This window comes from Platalea leucorodia (genome assembly GCF_965183815.1).
Source record: "Platalea leucorodia genome assembly, chromosome: 10".
NCBI classification, from domain to species: domain Eukaryota; kingdom Metazoa; phylum Chordata; class Aves; order Pelecaniformes; family Threskiornithidae; genus Platalea; species Platalea leucorodia.
In genome coordinates this window covers 16,889,842-16,902,632 of record NC_138832.1, presented here as the reverse complement: position 1 = coordinate 16,902,632, position 12,791 = coordinate 16,889,842, and the positions used below count along the sequence as shown (strand labels likewise).

General features: G+C 45.8%; 1 protein-coding gene across 6 annotated transcripts in view; it reads left to right on the top strand.

The window, feature by feature from the left end:
- The first annotated feature begins 1,615 nt into the window (after positions 1 to 1,615).
- The window catches only part of TBC1D8B (TBC1 domain family member 8B), a 43,681-nt gene continuing 32,505 nt past the window's right edge, over positions 1,616 to 12,791 (top strand). For 2 of the 6 annotated variants that reach the window (XM_082323496.1, XM_082323495.1), the window contains exons 1-2: positions 1,642 to 1,825; positions 5,172 to 5,223. In XM_082323496.1, the coding sequence (XP_082179622.1) occupies positions 1,730 to 1,825; positions 5,172 to 5,223 (148 nt within the window). In that variant the 5' untranslated portion in view covers positions 1,642 to 1,729. Of the gene's footprint in view, positions 1,826 to 5,171; positions 5,224 to 12,791 lie in introns of those variants that run through there. The other 4 variants (XM_082323498.1, XM_082323497.1, XM_082323499.1 and 1 more) reach the window with 3 other exon arrangements.

Here is a 12,791-nt window from a genome sequence, read left to right as displayed (position 1 = left end):
TCGGACTCGCTCCATTTGTACTGAATGACAGATTGTGTCAGGACCAGGAGTGAATCTTGCATGGAGGCAGGAAAAGATGGTAACTCTGAGAAGTTCCCAGCACCAGCAACCTGCAGTGGAGGAGGCAGTGAGGCTTCCACTCCTGGAAGGTTTTTGTTTGTGTTTTTGGTCAGCAGCAAAAGATACAACTTAGGAAGCAGAGTGCTATCAAGTGTAAGGCCTCAGGGAGAGATTTGGAGCTCTTTGGGGCGTAATGAAGGGATTGAAGAAGAAACAGCAACAGAGGGGGCTCAATAATGGGCAGGCTGAGCAGCTGGGTGGCTGTGATGGTGACTTCATGGGGAGCTGGGAGTTAGGCTGTGCTGACCAGTGCTCATGGAAAGCAAGTCCCGAGGTCATCCCACAGCCTTGGGAAACCCTCAGCTGCATAGTTCCAGCACCTGATTTTTTTTTTGAAACCTATCTGTGAGAGAACTGCTCTTTAAATTGGAAGGAGACAGCAACAGAAGGCAGTAGTCAGAGCAGATACTCAAGTGCAGTCCCTATGAATATGAAAGCTGCTGCCTTCTTCCTTAACAGGATAGATTGATTGATTCTAGCGCAGAACAACTGGTAACGTCAGTCTGCAAATAATCTGAAGAGCTAGTCATTGAGGACAAATACCGAAGGTCTTGCAGACAAATCATGAAAATACTGAGACCATGAGTCAAGCTGTCGTTAAGGCAACCAAAACGTCTACTCCGCTCCAAATTAGTGCTGAATTGTGTTGGGTAATAGAAGCAATGAGGCAGATTGTCTTTTTATAACATGAAATGTAAATAGGCAATGTAGACCATATGTCCGCTTCAGCAGCTGGTGAGGCCGCTCCTCTGTTCTGGCGTGGCCTGCGGCCGGGGAGGGGACGTGCCCGGGCGTTGCAGTCGGTGGAGGTGGGGGTCATGGCTCCCTTCCTTGCGTGGCAGGTTCTCCCTGTAGTTTTTTCTGCACCCCAGTCTCCTGCTGCAGCGTAAGGCTCAGTGCTGACAGCAAAACAAATGTGAAAGCCAAACCGAGTCTCTGGTGACGTCTGTGTGTCTTCTGGGCTGAAAATGGAGTAACATTTGGGCAAAATTGAAAATGGGACTTCTCTCATTGGCAAAGAGAGCAAAAAAGTATCCAGCCCGCTTTATGAAAGCATTTTAGGGAGACGCTGGAGGCATCTCGGGGAGGCCCGAGCCTGCTGCGGCCCTGCCTGACAGGAGAGCGGCTGGGGCCGGACAGCTCCCGGGCGGGGGCAGGGGAGGTGCCGTGTGCGGGGAGCGGAAGGAAGAGCCTCTCCCCGAGCCTGTGGGACAGGAGGAGCCGTGGCTCTCGGGCCGCCTCCCCGGGCGGGGACGACCCTCGGGGGACTGCAAGCGGAGCCTCCCCGTCCTCCCGCCAACTGCCCCTGAGGGAGCGGCAGGCTGCCGCCACACGGCCCCGCAGCCGGGCGGCCGCGCAAGGCCCGACGGGAGCCGTAGTCCTGAGGCAGCGGCGCTGGGCGGCCGCCCGGCCTCGAAGGACTACAGCTCCCAGCATGCCTCGGGGCAGGGGTGCTCCCCCCGCTTCCCCCCTCCCCTCCCGGCGGCGGCGCTTGGCAGCCGGGCTGTGTACGTGGGAGCGGGGGGCCGGGCGGCGCGGCGGGCATGGGCGGCGGCGAGTGAGGGGACCGCCACGATGTGGCTGAAGCCCGAGGAGGTGCTGCTGAAAAATGCCCTCAAGCTGTGGGTGCAGGAGCGCTCCAACCAGTACTTCGTGCTGCAGAGGCGGCGGGGCTACGGCGAGGAGGGCGGAGGCGGGCTGGCAGGTACGGCCCCCCCGGGGGCCGGGGCAGGGTCTCCCCTCGGCTCGGCGGCGAGGCGGGGCCGGCTCAGGCCCGCTCCCTCGGGGTTCCGGCGGGAGAAGGGGCCGGAGGAAGGGCTGGAGGGGGCGGGTGGCCGTTTGCCGGTCCTGGGACCCCGCGCTCCTGTGGGCAGGGAGGAGGGGAGGCCTGGCCCAGTTGGGGAGCCCTTGACCTTCATGGGGTTTCTCCTGTGGTTCTCTTTTTCCTCCTTTCCCCCTGCCCCCTTTTTCCTTGCATGAGTGAGGCATTTCAAGGGACATCCCACTGGGAGAAGGAAGGTTTGGTGAAGTCCGGCTGAACATGAGCCAGCAGTGTGCTTAGGTGGCCAAGAAGGCCAATGGCATCCTGGCCTGTATCAAGAATAGTGTGGCCAGCAGGACCAGGGAAGTCATCATCCCCCTGTACTCAGCACTGCTGAGGCCGCACCTCGAGTACTGTGCTCAGTTTTGGGCCCCTCACTACAAGAAGGACATCGAGGTGCTGGAGCGTGGCCAGAGAAGGGCAATGAAGCTGGTGAAGGGTCTGGAGCACAAGGCTGGTGAGGAGCGGCTGAGGGAGCTGGGGTTGTTTAGTCTGGAGAAGAGGAGGCTGAGGGGAGACCTTATTGCTCTCTACAACTGCCTGAAAGGAGGCTGTAGCGAGGTGGGGGTCGGTCTCTTCTCCCAAGTAACAAGTGATAGGACGAGAGGAAACGGCCTCAAGCTGCGCCAGGGCAGGTTTAGGTTGGATATTAGGAAAAACTTCTTCACTAAAAGGGTGGTCAAGCACTGGAACAGGCTGCCCAGGGAGGTGGTTGAGTCCCCATCCCTGGAGGTATTTAAAGGACGGATAGACGTGGTGCTCGAGGACGTGGTTTAGTGATGGACTTGGCAGTGCTAGGTTAACAGTTGGACTCGATGATCTTAAGGGTCTTTTCCAACCTTAACGATTCTATGATTCCAAGTTTCTGGCACGCTCCATGTGGGATGGGGCCTGCTGGTGTCCATGGCAGCGTGGCACCCAGGTGCAGAAGAGCCCGGTGGGGATGCGCAGCCTGGCAGGGCTGGGGGCAGCCGGCACCCTTGGGTTGTACGTAGAGCTGAGGCCAGCATAGCCCGACACTTGGTACTAGCTTAACAGATCTTTGCTCCAACGGACACCCTGGCAGAGTTAAGATTTGCAGCTTGTTGGAAGAGGAGATGTCAGAAGAAATGAAGGATCTGTCTTGCTTTGGCAAGATGCTCATTTCCAAACCTCTTTTCCGGTATGCATCTGAGGCTGCTTGAAATGAGCTCCTGCTCAGGCATTTCTGATCACTGATTTTAAAAACAAGCGTATGATTTGATGGAGCTTGTCAGGAGGGGTGGGTCAGAGAAGTGACATGGCATTGACCACAGTATAATAAACTTTATTTCCTGAGAACTTCAAGGTATGGAGCTGAATTTCTATATTTAATTCTTGTCTGTTGGTATCATTATGCACTACAGGGACCCCAGCTAGCACTGAGACCTTTGCTGTGGTGGTAGCTATTCAGACTAGAACTGACTCCTTCATAGCCTGGTGGCGTCTGTCATTGACCCTGTCAAGGAGAAATGCTACAGGGAAGCAGAGTAAAGTCGTTCCTGGGTGGGATATGGTTCTTGGATGTTTTGCATGAGTTGCATCTCTCTGGATTTTCTAGGCTCTCTCTAATTGTGTCATCATAAAACAAGCTATATTAAACGTGAGGCATGATTGTCTTGTTGAAACATTTATTCATTCTACCGGACAAAAACAAAGCCCAGACTTTTGGCTGACGAATTTCAGATGTAAAAATAGCCCTCCCAGCTGGAGGTGGGGCATTCTTCATTGGCATCTGAACCACTTGCAGGGCACAAAGAAAGTGTAAAAAGAAAGCATCACAAAATCCCAGATTCTCTTCTAGGGATATCATATTATAGAAAGATAGGTAATGTTAGGCTTCGGCTTAGAACCATCGTGATATTTTGCAACCTTGGAAGTCTTGTGGTCATTAGGCTAGGTGGGCCATTCTCCGCCCTGGTGTCTTTGGAAATCAAGAAAGCTGAGTTGGTATGAAGGTTATCTTTCTGTGTGATAAAATTCAGTTAAGAACTATGACTAAAGTTAAACGATAAGAACTAGAATTAGCTGTTAATTTAAAAATATCCTCATAGGCTTACAGCTGGACAGACAGCTGTGCCCTCCTAGTGCCCTTTGGTTTTTGTTGAAGGTGAGGCTTCTGTCACTAGTCTTCTGTCCTTGATGGCATTTGACAGCGTGGAAAAACACTTGAATGGGATAGTTCCTATAGTATGTTTTGGGGTTTTTTTTATGTGTCATCACACATTTTATTTCTGTATCTTTTCTTGTAATGTGAGATTCATACAGATTTCATCTGTGCAAGTTCTGTTTTTCACTGGACAGAAACAAAAAGAGTGAGATGTTATTGAATTAATATTGTGATTAAGAAAGATTAACAAGAAAATTGTAAAAAATGCAGTTACATTTGTGTTTGCAGATTTGAAAATATTCAAACCTCCTAGGTATAAGGTAGCGTAATTTGCTGTGCCTGATTTTAATTTTATATTGCTGTGTGTCACTTAAGAAAATTAGTGCTTACTTTAGAAAAAAACAATGAACAGCTATTACCTTATGAGGTCATTGCAAATGTGCCAAGTAAAATCTTGTTCTCCTGAACAGCATTTTTCAGCTGGTGAGGCAAGGCTAGAGGTGACTGGCAGCACTGAGGGACTGGGGCGTTATGAGAGAAAGAGGCAGGCAGCAGTGCAAGACTAAGCCTTGAGGGAAGAGAGCGGCAATGCCTCAAGACAGGAATGGGAAGAAAGATGAACAGTGCTGCAGGGTTGGAATAGCAGTAATGGGGACTAGCTGAGGAGGCAGTAGCAAAGGATTCCCAAGAATACAGGAGTATACTTGGTAAGACTTCCCCAAAGGGGAGATGTGAGTTTTGAGGAAGAAGCCAATAACTGGAGAAGGTACAGACCAAGGAGAAAAAAGATAGATGACAGCAGAAACACTAACCTGAAGAAAGGCTGGGTATTCTGGTGCTGTCCTAGGTTTAGAAAGAAGGCTGCAGTTGGATTTGTTTGTATGACCCTTCTGGACTGACTGTTACAGCAGGACCAATTTGTAATCTGTAGATGATACAGTTAGCTCTTATGGCTTGTGTCCACACACAGCATAGTTCTGAGTTGGCTAGCGTGGATAAAAATGGACAGAAATATCTTGTGCTGGTTTTGCTTAGCCTTGGCTCTCTTCCTGCAGGTATGTGCCTGCTTAGCTTTACACTTCATTCTCTTCTCTTTCTTAGACCTCACCTAAGGATACAGATGCTGTAACCTGTTTGACTGATTCTACATCTGGTAATTCAGCCTGCAACAGACTGTCCCAAAGTATATTGCTGTATGCCTGTCAGTGCAACCACTGGTCGTTCTGTCTTCTGCAGAGCTGCTATGGGCAAGCTACTCAGGTTTTCTAGAGTGAAGTTAGGCAAAATGCCCCACGTGCTGAAGCACAGTTATGATGACACAAAACCTGTGTTGTGAATGCATGTGCTGTAACGAAGATCTAGTGAGATTAAGCATGTTGGTGACAAAGATGTTGCTTTGGTTATAATTTAGACAGGACCTTAATTAGTAGTTATACAAATGAGTAGGAGTAGTTACACGAATGAGTATTTGGTGTCATAAAATACCAATCTTTCATGGAAATGTCAGAAAACAAGTTATTTGTTTTCTGCTTCCATTGTTTCATTTTGCCTCTTTCTGCTTGAGAAATTTAAGTAAAGTGCAACTGCAAGAGGAGAAAAACTTATCAATGAAATACATGGTTGGAACTAGTCTTCCCTGCTTCTTGTATGTGCTGTGCTTGGAAAGGTAGGGAAAACCCCTGACTCTTCAAGTCCTGGATTTCCTGTGACAGTTATTGCCATCCTGAAACTGTAGAAGGCCCCTGCTGGTATTCCTGCTTTTTAAAAGATGCAGCTTGTCTGCATCATTGCTAGCTAGGTCGCAGGCACAGGAGCCTGGAGGAAGGGGAGACAGAGCTAGTCTTGTACGTGTGCTCTGGAGAAATTTTCCTTATCTGGTATCTGTCAAAAGGAATAATGTTAAAGTATTATCATTGTTAATGGCAGGGATCTTTGGTCTCTAACAGAATTTTCTGGTGGACCAGTTAAAAAAGTACTTGGTGATCTTTGTACAAACTTAAAGAAATTTATTTTGGTAGGAACTGCAGGACCTGAGAGAAAACTTGCGCTGTAGCTAGACTTGGTATGCAGCAAAGATGCTTACTTTTCAAAACTTAAAGGTCTGTGCTGTGACAGGACTAAATATACAATACTAGAATAAATGGCAGAACTCATTTATACGTGCTGGTGTTTTAGCACACTGAGCTTTTGGTGTGGCTTGCTTGCTGCAGGTCCTCTACTGTGATAGGAATCAAAAGGAAAACTCACTAGATTACTAAAGATCTGAAATGATCTATGCTGCATATTTTTTTCAGCAGCTGTAGCAAAGATTATTTTGCAGTGCGTATAGTTGTGAGACAAATAACACCACTCTGTTAAGAAGCATATTTATGTTTGGGGATGACAGGTAGGAAAACGACCAGCACGCGCTTCCCAATTTGTGCTATTCAGCTTTTTAGCTGTCCAAAAGCAAAGATAAGGAGGAGCTGTGATACTTGCAATACTTTTCTCTGTACCTACCAAGGAGACTGATACTTACATTTTTTCAAAGTTATGCTTCTTATTTTCCCTTCTTTCAAGGATATCTTTATTGCCGCAGATAGGCAAGATAGATTGCCACACAAGGGCTCGGATACACACCTTAGTTTAATCAGTTAGTGTTGTCTTACCTGAGTCATAACCACTGACCATAATGTACTCGAGTTATTGTAAATGGAGATGAAATCTTTTTTCACTGAAGTCTTAAACTAACCTGTTTTACATCTCAATTGACTAATTGACTAATTTGCATCTCAGGCCATGCTCAGTATTTCATTAAGCTGAGGTTTCTTAGTTGTGACATCAAGTTCACTTGGGAAATAAAATTAAGTAAAAAAAGGGTTCTATGCTTAATTTGAGGAAATAGAAAAAGGGTCTTTTTCACAAGTTGGCATTCATGTGTTTTAAATGAAATACGCAGAGATGATGGCTTTTCATGGTTTATGTGGTATGTGTTTGTATATTTATCTAGTGAAAACTGGGACTTCAGTCTTTTTTCTTAAAACTGAACCCAAATGCTCTGTAAAACTATTTGCTGTTACAGAATGGAGCTTTATCCTGTCTCTGTAAATAAATATTTACTGTAGTAGGGATTTACAGTTTGGGTCTCCTGCATTGTAATTTGGCAACAGCTCGCTCTGGATGCGTGTTTCTCCGCTGAGATTATATTGTGTGCCAGAGACGCCTTTGTGGAAGTTACATAGCGTCTGCTATGCTACTCTGGTAGTTTTGGTTTCAATGGACCTGCATCTTCTGATTTTTCTAAAAAGGTTTTGCTGAAAAATACAGTCCATTTGAATTGTAGTTAGGATGCTTGAATTTGTCTTTGCTTGCTTATGCAATGGATTTCAGTTTTGTAGTAAACAAAATATTTCACATACTATTCTTACTGACTTTATTCCTTGCAGTTGTATCTAGGTATTATATTGCCTTCAAGATTTATTTTTCTTTTCAATTCACAATTTATTAAAAGGTTGACTTTATGGTACAAAAACAACTAAAAAAAATAATTTGAAATTAATTATTTTTATTCTTCACGTTTATACGTCTTCAAAGCTAGAAATTTTAGTTGTCAGGACATAGCTATTTAAAACCTCTCTTAAGGTTGCTCTAGGCTTTCTGGCTGTGAGGTATCCTCTGTAGGATTCTGTGGAGTCTCTTCGTGTACCTAAGAATCATATGCTGAAAGCTTAGGAGACTGACTGTAAATGGTTTTAGCTCTTGAGGTATGACAGATATCTGATCAAAATGAAGGATGTTTGCTATTGTATTGGGTTTGCATGGCAAGGTTTTGGTAGTGGGGGGGCTGCAGCTTTGGCTTCTGTGACAAGGTGCCAGAATCTTCCCCTGTGTCCGATAGAGCCAACGCCAGCCGGCTCTGAGACGGACCTGCCACTGGCCAAGGCTGAGGCGATCACCGATGGTGGTAGCTCCTTTGGGATAACATATTTTAAAAGGGGGGAAAAAACTGCTGTGCAACATCAGCTGGGAGAGAGGGGTGAGAATATGTGAGAGGAACAGCCCTGCAGACACCAAGGTCAGTGACGAAGGAGGGGGAGGAGGTGCTCCAGGCGCCAGAGCAGAGATTCCCCTGCAGCCCTGGTGAAGACCATGGTGAGGCAGGCTGTCCCCCTGCAGCCCATGGAGGTCCATGGTGGAGCAGAGATCCACCTGCAGCCCGTGGACACCCCACGCCGGAGCAGGGGGATGCCCAAAGGAGGCTGTGACCCCATGGGAAGCCCACGCTGGAGCAGGCTCCTGGCAGGACCTGTGGACCTGTAGAGAGAGAGGAGCCCAGGCTGGAGCAGGTCTGCTGGCAGGGCTTGTGACCCCATGGGGGACCCGTGCTGGAGCAGTCTGCTCCTGAAGGACTGCTGCCCGTGGGAGGGTCCCACGCTGGAGCAGTTTGTGAAGAACTGCAGCCCGTGGGAAGGACTCACGTTGGAGAAGTTCATGGAGGACTGTCTCCCACTGGAGCAGGGGAAGAGTGTGAGGAGTCCTCCCCCTGAGGAGGAGGGAGCGACAAAGTGTGATGAACTGACTGCAACTCCCATTCCCTGTCCTCCTGAGCTGCTCAGGGGGAGGAGGTGGAGATACCAGGAGTGAAGTTGAGCCCAGGAAGAAGGGAGGGGTGGGGGGAAGGTGTTTTAAGATTTGGTTTTATTTTCTCATTACCCTACTCTGATTTGATTGGCAATAAATTAAATTCATTTCCCCAAGTCGAGTCCGTTTTGCCCATGATGGTAATCGCTGAGTGATCTCCCTGTCCTTATCTCAACCTACAAGCCTTTCATTGTATTTTTTCTCGCCCTGTCCTGATGAGGAGGGGGAATGATAGAGTGGCTTTGGTGGGCACCTGATGTCCAGCCAAGGTCAGTCCAGCACAGCTACCTGTCACAAACTTACTTGTTCTACAGCATTTTTTCCCCTTTGGTTCTGCTCTGATTAGCCTTTGAATTCTTCAGATTGTAGAAGTGAGCAGTTATTGCCCAGATGAAGCTGCCTGTAGCTGCAGAATATCACTCAGGGAAAGCTTTTACAGTATTTTCAAACAGCTTGTTTTTATGATGATGTAAATAAACTAAGAGTAAGAACTCAATTGTACATCAAAGTGTCTACTTTTCAAAATCCTTTCTGTAATGGGGCTGACCAGTGTTGTGCTAATAGAACACTTCTGTTTATAAGGAACTCTTACAGTCTTATAAATATTTTATGTCCCTTAACACTTCTAATATAGCAAATCAGGAGGCTGTCTGATCCAGTTTTAATATAATTAATAATTGACCTCAAAGGTGCTGTTATGCATTAGAGGAGAGAACAGGCTTGTGCTAACTTTGCTTCAGAACAATAGTGCTCTTTTAAAAAAAGACAACAGCATGTTTTCTTTGCTTCCAGTTCTTCTTTGGTAGAATGGAACGTATATTATTCTGTTTGCATTACAGTAGTCCCACAAAGGATAGGAAGTAGTCAGATTGCTGGGTATGATATACATATTTAAAATAGAGAAGATTGTCAGCAGTAAAAAAGTAAAATATTAGTACTCTCTTGATGTACTTGGTGAAATAAGTAGAGAACAAAATGGTGTTGCCCTGAATGGCAAAATGCTGGGCAGTTATTTTCATGTTGCCGTAAATTGGTACAACTGAGAGCAAAAATCATTGCTGATATGTTTTGGTGCATGTCTCTGCAGCTAATGTTGATATTTTGTTAACCAAGTGTTTTAGAGACTTTTGGGAAGAACACATCCTTATTTCAAAGCTATTCTGGATTCCTTGCCCTTTATTTTATTTTCTAGGGTATTTTACCCCATTTATTTAAGTATCTAGGGTATTTCCCAGTAGTTTTACTCAAGTAGCTATGACACTGAAAATGTTTTCTAAAAGCAGAGCCCTTTCTCCGTGTCAGTGTGCATCATATCTACAGCTGAAGTCATTCTCCGAGCGAGGCAAGAGGATGATCTAGGTGGAATCCCCGGTAGAAACTGTGGGGTCTAGCTTGGAGCAGAGATGAGAGTAGATGACCTTCTGTAGGTTGTCCCTAAAATTGGTTGTTTGAGAGCAAGATGTACTGCATTTCATTAGTGAGGGATTAGCAAGTACGGCCTGAGCTGCTTTTTCCCCTTGCCTCCCTTGTGGAGATAATGCTAGTGTCTGGGCTGAGCAGTTACTGATTCTTTTGTTATCTACTCCTTTATTTTACAGTTAATATCCTTGTCATTATACAGGTGAATTTTAAGTCTCTGCAACCCTGGAAGTGAATCATTCTTCAGTAGGCTTGTGTGAATGGAGTTAGCAGAGTGCCAGCAAACCGCTCAGCCGTGGTCTTACTTGCCTGGGTGAACGTGGTTCTTGATTTCCCATTGGGAGGTAGCAATAAAAGGGAGTTCTTGCTGAGAAGCACCCAACAACTTGTAGTTATGGAAACCCTGACTGATAATACGCTATTCAAAAAATTCGCAGCTCATAGAGCGCTTTCAAGACTAGGGTAAGAAGGTGAGACTGCTGATTCCTTGCAATTATGCCAGTGGCCGTAGCTGTGGAATTAGTTCGTAATGTACTGAGTATTTGTCAGCTTAAGCGCAAACCTGTAGTCTGTATCACATTTGTGGGCAAAGCGGTATTGACTAGTGGGACTGTTGAAGTGACTGATACTAACCTGATGCAGTTTATTGTCTCTAAAATCTAATGACCTTCCAAGTAGGGGGAAACTGTTACGGTGTTTTGAGGAGTGCTGCTTTCTAGTGCACTGTTGTAATCGTTCTCTCAAGCTGAGCAGTTTCATTAACCTTATAAATGGTGACTAATGTCCTTGTACTGTATATCATAACAGAAAATGGTATTAGGAGAATTGTGAATGAAATGATAAAACATTTGCTGAAGCAAAGCCAACTTTGAGATCCGCTCAGTGTTATGACTCATTCAGTAAGCCAAAGCTCTTTAAACAGACGTAAATGTTGCTATCTATTAAATGTCTGACTTCAGTTAGAAACTACAAAAAAACCCCTGCTTTCCAACAGTAACTTACAATCTATGAATTGCAGACAAGACAAGATAGTAGTTTTGATTGATGTAATGTACTGTCTTTGGGGTTTTTTTGTGTGTTTTACATTATTATTCACTTCCATTTTTTTGAAGAGAAGCAAAAGCATTCTGAAACTTGAATAGCCACCGTAAGGCAGTCATACAGGCTCTTTGCTGAAAGCATATCCTTAGGAAAACCATGTTCTGAGGATGATTGTCTACAGACTTCTCAATTTTGTCTTACTTTGCTTTCTTGTATTCTCTCACAGTTGTTATTTTTCAGAATTTGAGAGGGGGTTAATGGAAAGAAAGTGGAACAAAAAGTACCAGAAGCCAACCTGAAAATTCTGAAATAACTTTTGAGGGATGCATTTGAAATGATCTAAATCTAATGCTTCTATGGAATATTAAAAACCTGAATCAAAAGGTCATTTTCCATTAAACGTGGAAGGGTACTTAGAGGTGCTATGAGGGATATATTAACTTTGCATACAAGTTCTCTGCCCTAGTAGCATTTTTTTGGGGAATACCCTGCATCCATGATCTCAGCAGGTTTGTGGAACAGACTTTACAGCATCTCTTTGGGTAATTGAATCTCATATTTTTTGGGGTGATCTTTTCTCTTATTTTGCAATTCTTCTGTAGGAGAATAAAAGCTCTGTGTGATTGAATCGTTTAGGTTGGAAAAGACCTTTAAGATCAACAAGTCCAACTGTTAACCTAGCACTGCCAAGTCCACCACTAAACCATGTCCCTAAGCACCACATCTACACGGCTTTTAAATACCTCCAGGGATGGGGACTCAACCACGTCCCTGGGCAGCCTGTGCCAGTGCCTGACTGCCCTTTCGGTGAAGGAATTTTTCCTAATATCCAGCCTAAACCTCCCCTGGCACAGCTTGAGGCCGTTTCCTCTTGTCCTGTCTCTTGTTACTTGGAAGAAGAGATCGACCCCCACCTCACTACAACCTCCTTTCAGGTCACCCCTGAGCCTCCTCTTCTCCAGGCTAAACAACCCCAGTTCCCTCAGCCGCTCCCCATAAGCCTTGTGCTCTAGGCCCTTCATCAGCTTTGTTGCCCTTCTCTGGCCACGCTCCAGCACCTCGATGTCCTTCTGGTAGTGAGGGGCCCAACACTGAACACAGGACTCGAGGTGCGGCCTCAGCAGTGCTGAGTACAGGGGCACCATCACCTCCCTGGTCCTGCTGGCCACACTATTCCTGGTACAAGCCCGGATGCCATTGGCCCTCTTGGCCACCTGAGCACACTGCTGGCTCATATTCAGCCAGCTGTCGACCAAAGCCCCCAGGTCCTTTTCCGCCAGGCAGCTCTCCAGCCACTCTTCCCCAAGCTTTGCTTTAGTTGAACTTTCCATTTATGCGGCCATGCTAGAAGGATGGCAAGCATAGGAAATACAGGAAGGAAGCATAAGATATTGTTGCTTGTATTTTTGTTTCTGTTGTAACAAGAAGAAAAAGTTTTACTTGTGCATCAGGATCCAAAAGCTTGTATTTTTTCTGTATGGATCTTTCTTTTTTTGGATTCCCTGAATCTTAGATTTGAAAGGAACTTTTAAGATATCTGGGCTACTGTTTTTATTACTGTGCAGAAAGAATGATTTTGGCAGCCAAGATAAAATGCGTACTTATTTTCTCAGGAAACTTTTTGCTCCCAGTTATGGAGAG